This window comes from Polypterus senegalus, chromosome 10 (assembly GCF_016835505.1).
Source record: "Polypterus senegalus isolate Bchr_013 chromosome 10, ASM1683550v1, whole genome shotgun sequence".
Classification (NCBI taxonomy): Eukaryota; Metazoa; Chordata; class Cladistia; order Polypteriformes; family Polypteridae; genus Polypterus; species Polypterus senegalus.
The window spans coordinates 89435535-89447730 of NC_053163.1; the positions used below are offsets into that span (position 1 = coordinate 89435535).

The following is a 12196-nucleotide window of genomic DNA, read 5'->3' on the forward strand; positions in this document are numbered from 1 at the left end:
CATGTATTGTGGGCTGCAGTTACACTCTGTTAAATATAGCGTTGTTTGAAAATTTGAAAAATCCAGTTATATTTCCCTATAAGAATGGTCTAGCCAGAGACAGAGTCCTCATACAATCATGCTCACATCTCCAAGCTGGTATCCACAAAGTTGTCCAGTTGTTTTGTATACGGCTATGGTTTGTACTAGGCTGTCACCACTGTTCCATTAAAAGTAAGCAGTATCAGTGCTGATTAGTAGGTGTCAGTCTTCCCTTTGGATTGTCATTGATTCAAGACAGTGGGCCCACTGCTTGATTGCATTTGAGCTGCATACTTTTTTAATAAAAGCTTTTTGCCACCAGATAGAATCCATAGTTTGCCTCTGGGGTTTCCATTTCAAAAACTGCACTCGTAGTCACTTTCTGCATAAAGCACTTCATCTCTGTTGTGGTATACTACTAACTACTTTGGCCCCAAAAGCCATATTATGAACTATGTTCTCTATATTGTCACCAACTGCTATTAGTCTGAACAATATTTCTATGCTAATGAAATTACAAACTTTATTCCTCAGTTCTCCTTTTACTGTTAAAACTGTTAATACCATCTAATAAACTTTGCTTATTTCTCTTAGCTAACAAATTACCTCACACTTTGTTTTACTAGCACTGGCTTATCTGTACTTTAAAAGTAACAGTCCTGCCCATAAAAATATACCTGAAACTTTGCCCTTAGTCTCTGTCATTCCACTGTTTGCCAGCCTTGTAGGCTTAGTCACAACAGGCTGAATTACAGTCATCATATTTCCTATTCCCTAATAGAGTATGTACCAAACACAAAGCATCTTGCAAACATCAATACCACTCTTTTGAACTGCAGTAACTTTCAAATCTGTCACTCCTAAACAAAAAGCAATAATTAAACATCTCTTCCCTTAAGCTACAATTTTCAGTTACTAAATTACCATAATACAAGCGTTTCTACTTAAATACGTTAAAACTCAAAATGTTCTATTGAAAATAAAACAAAACCTTCAATTATCTATGTAGTTACATAAAACTAACATACTATTCTATTAATCAGTTTTCCTTGCTATATTCAAAACATGCACAAGCTCTGGCACTGTTTGAACCATATACCTTCCAAAGAAAACCTATGCAGACATGGAACATATATACAAACTCTACAAAGCAAACATCCAAACATGAATCACGGCTTTCTTATTTCAAGGCAAAATTACTATTTACTGTACCATTGTATGACCCCTCCTTATTAATTCTTTAAACATGTCACACCTTTTCTTGAGTTATGTAGCAACTCACGTTCAAACTACTTAAAACAATATCAATGTCCTGTCTATACACTGGAAATGTCCTTCACTTTTGGATCCTCTTTAATTAGTCATCTGATACACATACACATTTAGTAATTTTTTTATGCACAATACACATTGTGCACTTCCCAGAAGTATCACAGTGTACTCAACCTGACACACACAGATTTCACAACTCAAAGCATCCTTGTTTATACTTTTAAATTACTAAAGAATCTCCTTCCATTTAAAGTATGGCCATTACTCAAAGGGAAGGTGTTTCATACATTTATACCAGATCTGGGTATCAAATTATACCCAAAGGATTATATTTATATGTGGAACTGCCTTGAAAATAAAATTTTGAATACCAATCATAGTTTAGATTTTTAATAAATCAGATTTGGTGATGCCCAGAGAATACTTCCTTTTTATAAACCCTGTGAATGGTCATAAACTTGTAGTTCATGGTGACACACATCAAAGTTTGGCAGTTCTCCAATGGTATGAAGGTTGTTCTTAATCCCTGTACCAATTATCTTTTGGGTTTAACAAAAAGGTTCTCTGTAGAAAACCACATTAAGGTATTAATACTGCCAGTAATACTACCTTCAGAGCAGTCTGAAGAGTTAATCTTTCCAGTGACTGAGAATGTTTAGTCATTAAGAACACTTAGCAGATTTCAGATGTAAAATGTAATGCATTTCAATGTGCAAATCTGACATTTTCAATGAATATGGCCCTTTTATTATTTTATCTTGTCAGATAAGAATAACATGAAAGCTGAAGTGAACTCATAAAGATCATCATACATTAAAACATGCATGCTGCTTTAGATTGCTATATTCATATGATTCCATTTGATTAATAACTCAGTTGATAACATTTTTAGTTTATGCACTTGAAAAATACATTTATTACTCATCACTTTTATTTAACAAGACATTAACAGAGGCTTCTTTTGGTGTTAATGACACTTAGAAAGTATCAGTAAAGTGGCTATTCAGGTATACAATGTGACCAACTAAAATATTGCATACATCAGAATAACACCTGTGAATCCTTCATATTAAAAAGTAGCCTCACCAGCATATCAATATCTGTATTACACGGAGATGAATAACCTATTTACTGATGTCTTGTAACCATAATTAAGACTCAAATGAGGCTTTGTTAAGGTTACTAAAGAAACATATGTAATAGAATTAAAAATTACACCAAATAAAAAACTAACTGCAGTCATCTCCTCTGTCACCTGTGCATCATCAAATACTGCTTGAGTTTGAGATAATTGCTGAAACATTGGATAAAAAGCCTCTTGTACTCTGATCCTCCACAAAGATCATCTGTAACTAGAAAATGGTTAGTATTGACTTTTTGACAAGAGGAACCTGTTTGTATATGTTTTGAAAACTAGAATGCAAATACTTTCTATTAATAATTTCAAGTAATAATAATAATGTGAAAACTCTTGCCTCAACCTGTCTGTTTGAAAATTGCTTGCTGTCTCCTGTGTCCACATGTATTTTGTCTTTGGGTACTCTGGTTTTCCTCTCAGATTCTGTCAAGCGTGCTTGGTTGATCAGAAAATCTAAATTGGCCTAATGTGAGAGAATGTGACCTACAATAACTTAGAATGTCATCTAGACTTAGTTCCAGCCTTGTACTTGACACTGTCTGGGATAGACACTGATTCCCCATAACCCTGAATTGAATGCAGTAGATACCAATAATGAAAGGATGGATGGTTGAGGGTTGAAAATTAAGTTAACTCTTTACAAATGAATCACAATGGCAAAAGGTAATGTTTTGTGTTTCTTTCTCTGTCTATATTAGGTGGCAGAGGAGAGGAGTCTTCATTTGTCATCACTCTTCCAGAATGTTCTAGTTTTCATGAAGTCCCTGAAGATGCCTTGACCAAAGTATTGACCTATTTAACAATGATTCCACGGTGCGTTACTTGCTGTGTTGCAATTCAATGCTAAATGAGAAGCTTCAGTATTTTTTTTACAAAGCAGGGCAGATACAGTATGAAAGGGTTATATTAGAAGAAAAAAATTCATGTGTGCCAATGTCTTCTGGAAAAAACCTTTTACAGAAAAGCAATCTTAATTAAATGCATATTATTTAAAAGTAGCACTAATGTAAAGATAATCAAAAGTATTGATCTGAATAACTACATTTCACATTATAAGAATACTGACATAGAATAAAAAATAAACTGTTACAACTTAATTACTGACATATTTTAAAGACTTCTTAAATTTTTTTGTAAATCTATTTCATGGTTTATTAAGTCACATATTACAGTAGTGCTGGCTTTTTGTCCAGTATACATTGGAAATAAAGTAAAAGAAACAATAGACTTTAGCAACTGAGTTAATGATGTATTTTTAAAAACTGCTTAAAATTGACATTATGTGTAAGTCTTTTCTGCTATTTCATAAATCAGTTTGTTTTATGTTTTCATTTATTTCAATTCAGATGACTTCTTGCTGCTCATTGTGCTTATGATCTTTGCACAGCTTCTAATTCACAACAACATGTATATGGCTGATAATTAGACACTCTTCCTCAATCAGCTTCCTATTCTGTTTCTGTGTCACAATAGGGAGCATACTGTATGGCTTAAGTCAGCATATTGTTTCTGTTGCAAATGTTATTTCTTGACTGCAAGATAAATTTTTTGGAAGAGCCATAGATCAGTTAATTTTCTAATATAAATGTTTGAGAGAGATGTAAATCCCATTAATACATGTAGGCTAGAGAAGGAATACACTGGTAAATTCCTTCATTTAGTGAATTTGTGAACAAAGGCAAATAAAAAAATCCCATGAATCTCCCTGCATGGTGTGTTTGTGAATAAATCCAGAAAGCAGTCAAATTGAGCAAGTAAAATGTTACAGCATTTTTATGTAAGAAATATGGCAATTATTTATTTCTGAAACGTGTTTGGTTGTTTTTATTATTTTTATTTTATATTATTTGTATATTCTTCTGTTGATATCAGTACATCAAAATTTTGAGCCTTTGATTTTTTGTCAGAACTGCCATTTTATTTTTGTTTACATGGAAACTACCATTAGGTGTTTCTAGTCACTATGAGGCTGCATGTGTAGTAGGCATGTGATGCATGTGCCCTGTAACCCATGGCATAATGGTGGCCTTGATACATAAAATAGGAGCTTTCATTATTCACCATTCATACTTTAAGTAATTCAAAATATGACATCAAGAAAGTTTAGTGCTTGTGCAAATATGTATGTACATTTTTCTAATGTCCCTCACCATTCCCTTACCTTATTGCTCTCTGCCATTTCTATAGCATCCTGTAAGTTTGGAAATTTTATCCAATATAAAAGAAATTATAAGAAAATTTGAGTTACTAGCTTTATGATTTTGAAGTTACAGTAAGTTGCATTTGAAAGGTTTTGGAATGAGTGAGATACTTTCCATCCAGCCTAAGAAGTTAATCATTTATCCCATTTATGTACTCTACCAGCAAAAGTCAGGTCAGGCTGGGGAGCGTGCACTGGTACAGCTCATTGCCGCACCCACCACACGAAATGTCAATCCTGGTTGGCAGCCACCCAGGCAGACACGTGACCCAGTCCCACCCTTCGCCTGGTCCAGTTACTCAGGTCCTCAACAATAAAGATCTTGTGAGCCAGATCCCCCTCAGGAAATCGAGCTACGTGGCCATAGTCCCGTAACTGGCACTCCCTGGCAATGCAGGTAATGTGCCTCATTCGGGACTCCATGAGCAACTGCACAGTACCAAAGGAGTCCAGTCTTCATCTCAGGTCATTGGGTAATGTCCATGTCTTGCAACCATATAGCAAGACAGGAAGTACCAGGACTCTAAAGACTTGGACCATTGTCCTTTTGCATAGATATCGGGAGTGCCACACACCCCTTTCCAATGACCTCATGACTCCCCCATGCTCTCCCATTCCATCTACTGACTTCATAGGAAGAGTCACCAGAGAAATGAATGTCACTGCTGAGGTAAGAAAACCTCTCGACAAGGTTGACACTACTGAGGTCATTAAAGACCTGGATCTTGGTTTTTATCCAGTACATTCACAAGCCCAGACACTCAGACTCCTCGCTGAGTCTCTTGAGAGCCCCGATCAGAGCCTCCATTGACTCCACAAAGATCACAGCATCATCGGCAAAATCAAGATAAGTGAATCGTTCTTCGCCAACAGATGCTCCAAAGCTGGACCCCACGACCTTGCCCAACACCCAGTCCATGCAAGCATTGAACAGAGTAGGAGCAAGAACACACCCCTGATGAACCCACAGTAACACATTGAATATTAGTTGAACTTCATTAGCTGCCTAAAAAGTGAGATTGCTTTTAGCAAGTACAACACAATTGCTGCCATGTTCAAAAGATGGTCTAAGGTGTTTCACCTGGTCTCAGTTTGTTGCACAAAGTCTGTTGAGACGAGCAACAAGCTCACAATACTAGAAGTAGTAAAAAACCTATTTTTACACTTCAGTAGATGGGTTCATTTAATCATATTTAAAGCATAATAATGAATTAAATTCTACCAATACACTTCCTATTCCTCCTTTGTTGAAAATAATTCCATCTTGTATGTACATTTCCAGGATGTGTGGCTTGTTGTCAAAATTAGATGCTGACTTTGCTCTGAATGTTCACAGCCAGTTTAATTTCATATTAATCAGGGCAAAGCCAGAAATCAAACACACATGCAAGTGCTGCCCTCTGTTTCACAATTCTGTACCTTCTGATATACATCCACCATTCCATCCTGAATCTGCTTATTACTGTGACTAGACATGGGGACCAAGAGCCTATACAGGCAAAAACTAACTCTGTAAGTGTGAACATTATCACATTCAAACTACACTTCTCAAACTTGTCCAGTTTAGAGTTGCCAGTTAACCTAACCCTAACATATACATCTGTGAGAGCAAAGCCAGCTTAATGCAGACACAAGGACAACTTGCAAACTTGACACCGAAAGTGACTGTTCTGTGATTCAAACTGTATAGAGCTGTGGAGATAACATGTATAACAATATTGTATCTAATATATATGAGTTAAGGAAAAAATGTTTGTAAAATGAATAGAAGTTCAATTGATATTCTGTAAAATATTATCAATATGCTGTAATGTGAAAATAACAAAATTCCCTGAAGCATATCTCTTTAAAGGTATTAATTGTTAAATTCTATTATGTAAATGTACTTTTCCTAATTTCTGCCTTTTCTGGTTAACTGGGTTTTCTCTGCTATTAGAAAAATGACAAACAATATGATTAAACAGTGAGTGCCTTAATTGCTCTACATAATTCAGCTTTCCCTATAATACTTAGGAACACAAGAAACTACTACATCTAAATGCACCATTGAAAGAAAGAAAAAATCTTTTTTGCTTTCAGGCCTAATTATAGTATTGCCAGTATGGTTTTAAGAAAATATTTTTTGTTTTCATGCCTAATTACAGTATTGCTAGTATGGTTTTGCAATAAATGATCTATTTTTAAAATATATCTTCATTGTAAACTTCTTATTTAGAAAACAAGAACCTGGCATCAAATTCATTCTTATTGTTGACCGGAGAATGGACACTTGGGCATCTATTAAAGCCACCCTATCACGTATAGCGGTAAGTTTTGTTAGTTTTTCTTTTGAATTGTTTGTTTTTTGTTTTTGAATAATGCAGTCACCCTTAGATTAATTTGTAAGAAACAGTTACAAATGCATACTTTTTTTATAATGCATTATATTTATTATTAGGAAATAATGATCTGAATTATATGAAAAAAATGAAAAATCTTAAATGTAAAAAATTAATAGGTTCATTCAGGCTAAGATTAATTTAACAAGAGAGAGAAGAACAATGTATGGTCAAGATCTTTGGATAAGATAACTGTCCAACAAAGTCCTTTGAAGTCTGTGATGAGTTTTTCAAAACAATATGGGTCTGTAGACATGTTATCGGTGTCAGTCTGAGAGATGCAAACAGTCCTCATACCTGGCTATAAAACTCTTGTCTCAATTCAAGCCATGTTGTCATTGCAATACTGAGTAGGCCTATACATACATTTAACTTATGTAAATACGGTAACATATAAAAACACGTGTTAATTTGTACTTATTTTACAGATGCTTTTATCCAAATTAACTTGTGAAAGCCAGAGCTACACTTGCTTTCATTTATCTACACATATAGTATGGATAGAAAAAAAGGCCTGTGTAAAAAAGGAAGTAAATCCTTATTCATTGCACATCAGTTAAGAAGATACTGTAATTAAGGGCAGATTTTGTTAATCAAATGCAGTTCAATAGTTAATAAACACTTTTAGAATTTCATACTGGAGCATTCAAATTTGTAATGACACCATGTCAAAGAAACTTCTATACTGATCTCAGAAAATCATCTTAGTGAAAAAGATTATACAAATAGAGAACATGTCAATCTTCATAGGAATCATAGGAGTGTTTAATATTCTGAGAAATCACAAAGAACAGTGCTCTCAGACTTCTGTCCACAAAAGTGACTGTTACAATTTATGAGTCGGTTATCAGCATAAGATTAAACAAGTATATCTGTCATGGAGGGTGAGGCAGAAGAAAGCCCTTTCTATACAGAAAGAATGTGCCAACACTAATTAGTTTTCCATAGTTACATTTGAACAAACCAAAAGACTTCTCAAAAAATGTCATCTGGACAAATGAAATGAAAGTGAAGTTTTTTGGTTATTATGCACAATGTCATGTTTGGTAAAACCCAAGTAGAGCACATCACCTCAAAAATCTTATACTAGTCGTCAGGTCTGGTAGTCTCTAAGAACACCATGAAATCCTCTTTATGCACAGGACATTCTGAAGGAAAAATGCAGGGCAATCTGTGCAATAGCCATTGGCATTTTTGGCATGAAATTTCAGGTGGAGCCATACCAGAATTTTCCTTTATGTGTGCAGACTTTTCTAACATTACCATTAAGTACCAAATTAATAATATCTGTCCCTCTTCTGCTAATGACTTTCAAGATATGAACGTTCACACACCATTCACTAAAAAAAAAAAAAAATCAAACAATGGGATACTGGAATCTGGAGTTTCTTGACTGGCAACTGATCATTCTGATATACTGTACTCCGACATCATCATCTTCTGACAAAATACAATAATAAAGATTTAAACATTAAGGTCACAGTGAGCTTTGCAACCAACCACTGCCCAGAAAAATATATTTATTATGAACTTCCTAAATTGAAACACTTTATGACTCCAGCGTAACATTCTAGGATGTCTGTTAGCAATGCTAACCACTGTGCAGCCAGGCATTGGCTGGACAATGTGAAGCTGGCAAACAATTGAAAAAAAAATATGTTCTGCATATTGTGATCTTTCCACACAAGGACTCTGCTTGTTTAAAAAAGAGGCATCATACTGAATGGAATTATTTTCTACGACATGGAAATTTAAAATTACTGTGGCTAATGGGGCAAATTGTACTAATCTTATTGTACCACTTCACTGGTTTGCTCTTTGTAACCTTGAGTGGGAAAAATTTGAACTGGTAGTGAAAACATGCAAATTAAAAAAAAAAGATTGTCCTCATTTTAATGCCAAGAATAAGGGGCATAGCCTTCAAGCTCAATCTTTTAACTAGAAAGTTCAGGTTTCACATGTGACAACTCAACCAAGGGTGAACCTAGAACACTATAGGGCAAATAGAGCCAGAAATAGGCTTGAAGCCCCAGCATGAGGATAATTTTACATGCTACAAAAAGCAGCACTTTTCTAGATAACAAATTACATTGAACATGTGGGGAAAACAGAAAACTTGGAATAGTTTAAGAGCAGCTAAAATGCTTTGATCATAAGTTTAAATGACTGAGAAAGGCTTAATGCTTACTTTGTACAACACCTGTCAGAGCTTTGCTTCACTGAATCATAATGCTAAAACATTAATGCCGCCAACATCTAAAGCTTGGGCAAGACTAAATCATGCAGTGGAAAATTCATTCTATGCACAAAAATGCCTTCACAACTAAATAGCTGAAAAAGAAAAGGGTCAAGGTTTTGGAATGGCCAAGTCACTGACATTGTGTGCTAGAGCTTTGAGACAGTTGTGCACTGTGTGCCCACAAATACCAATGAACTGAAGCAATCTTATAAGGAAGACTGGGACAAAGTTCAAAAAGTGTTAAGTTAATGCAGAAAATTATAAATTCAGGTTGTTTCTGGTAAATTTGGTTATAGGTGACTTTAGCATGTTGGCTAATTTTTTTAATAAAACATGCCTATAAAGTACTAACCTTAAGTGCAAATACACTTACTTGGACATTACCCATCATTTTATTATAGGGTAGTGCAGACTATAACGATTTTGTTAAATATAACATTCCTAGAATGAAATGAAGGTATAATTTTAGGTATAAGATATTGCCTTTTTCCATTTTTTTAGTAGAAAGAGGCTTCCGTACGCAACCATCTTTAATTTTCTTCTTATATAATTAAAGGCTATTGCTCACTCGGTACGTAGGTGACCACCTTGGCGCAGATGTTATTTGTTTAACTCTAGGCAGTTAGCAGCTGAAGCTCAGAATTGTGTGGCTTATTTCAAGCGCAGTGCTGCCACCCTCTCCTGGCCGTTGCATCGCTGTGTCTGCGGCGGTCTGCTGCCCCCACTCCGTTTACACGGCGCTGGCAGCTGGAGACACAGAGGCAGCAAGCAACGGCCCAGAAGCTATAAAACCTGTCGTGAGTGGCCGCCGGTCGAGCAATGGCAGAAGCTAATCCGCGGGCAGGCATGCCGCGGCTAAGAAGGACCACGGTAAGCCGTTCTGTGTTTTGCTGTTTCCCAAGTTCAAGAACATTACGTAGAATGCTGCAGATCCGGGCGGTGAGATAGCGGGCTCCACGTTAGTCGTATGTGTTGCAGAGCTATAATTCACCTTAGTCATGCGATGCGATAGTGATGCCCGCGACGGCACTTACACTGCAGACCGCATTGTGTCTTTATGGACACGTTAGCGAACAGCTAGTTTGCGTAGGTGGTTTGTCTTTATTAATGAAGTACCTGGCATGACTTACCTGCACCAGGACTGCAGGACAAATCAATGTCAGTGGTGAACTTGCGCATTAGTCTAAGCACTGTGTGTACACGATGGTCTTTTAGAAACAATATTGAACCTTAAAAAATAACATTAGTTTTGAGCCAGCCAAGGAAACCGACACCTTAAGCACATTTGACAAATTAAATCATTTTTTTACGTTTGCGCATGTTAAATGATTAGCACAGTATCTGGCATTAGCCAATGTGCTAGGAAGGTAAACTGCATGAAAATGTTTAATACGTGTTATAACATAGCAGAAATGTACCCATTTGATTTCAAATACAGTGCCAAACTTCATGTATAACAAAATAAAATAACTGTGTTTATTTTCAAGTGTATTTATTTCAGGTTCAGCTTTATGTGTAGATTTCATATATTTCACATTTTACTTAATATGTATAATTTCCCTTTTATGTAGCATAGTTATACACGCATTGAATAATCTTACATTTGACTATATGTAAACTACAAAACTAGTAAACGCTTAAGGAGATATTTATAGAATTATCACATGTATAATAGAATTTACTATATTTTATTTTTTTAGTATCTGTATTGTAAAAGTGCACAACCCATCAACGTCAGGTAGTTTACTGTACATATAATGTGTTGCCCAGTTAGCAGTGATTTGTCAGGAGCTGAAGAAGCATCAAGATGACATGAGAGAAAGCAAAGATCCTAAAATTCTAAAGATTTTAGGGTCAAAGAGAGAGAGAGAGAGACATACATTGGCAGTCATTGAGCATCCCAGCATTGGTATATAGGAGCAACTATGAAGGCATAGTAGTGTGTGAATTGGCATGGAGGGCTAGAAGAATGCTAGCAAAAACCTCCTAGTCAGTATAAACAGAAGGCAATTCTCAACTATACTCTGCTGTACTATATTGTCCTTTTAAGGGCACAACTTTAGCGTGTAATTGTTAAAAAACTAACAGAGGGCATGGTGACCTAAGGACCCTAAGACTTTGTAGACAAACACCTGATCTCAGAGCTTGGCTCAGAAGTGAAGTTCATAAGGGATTTAATATGTAAATAATTTTGGACCTAGAAGCTGAGCTAAAGGGCAAAAGTTCTGTTGCCAAACAGTCAGTGTGAGAATTATTAGTCGAGAAAATGGAAGATGGATTTGGAGAGTGCATATTGAACCTTGGGATGGCACATTTTTATAAGCTTCTGTCCAAGAACTTGAATGTTTTACCAGACCCAGAGGGGTTCAGATAGCCTTTATGTACTATTTACTTAGTTGTTACTGTGTGTTTTCCCTGTGCTTTTTTTTTTCTCTTTGTACTTTGGTTTACTAAAACAATTCATTTGTCCCTATTCTGAACCCCACTTATTACATTATAAAGATATAAGCTTGGGTGGCAAGACAGGAATCAACACTGGATGTAAGTCCTATCCAAAGCATAATCACACCCATACATAATATCTAATCAGGTTTCCAATTAGTTTAACCTGCACAGCTTTACATGATAGAAGGATATCAAACTACCCAGAGAAAACCCATATCCATATCATGGGGAAATATGCAAATTTCAAGACAGAGTGACCTGCCCAGGTTTGTGGAGCTCTGCAATGGTTGCATAAACACCATTGTAACTATACAGCCCTAACATATCCACATTTTTAATAATTTGGAATATTGTGCACTTGATTCTAGGTTAATGCATGCTAAGTGGTTCTCTCATGACATTTTTGTCATTTTCAACTATAACACTCCTCTTTTGCTGATTAGAAAAAAACAGTATTTCAGCTTGTGTTAACTGAATAACACCAAGATTGTTACTGGCTACCA

At 35.7% G+C, this 12196-nt stretch overlaps 1 protein-coding gene across 5 annotated transcripts in view; it reads left to right on the forward strand.

Moving 5' to 3' along the window:
• Positions 1-12196, forward strand: part of mcf2a (MCF.2 cell line derived transforming sequence a) — a 170873-nt gene that overhangs the window by 67433 nt on the left and 91244 nt on the right. For 4 of the 5 annotated variants that reach the window (XM_039766155.1, XM_039766157.1, XM_039766158.1 and 1 more), the window contains exons 3-4: positions 3130-3244; positions 6847-6937. In XM_039766155.1, the coding sequence (XP_039622089.1) occupies positions 3130-3244; positions 6847-6937 (206 nt within the window). Of the gene's footprint in view, positions 1-3129; positions 3245-6846; positions 6938-9885; positions 10119-12196 lie in introns of those variants that run through there. The other variant, XM_039766159.1, reaches the window with a different exon arrangement.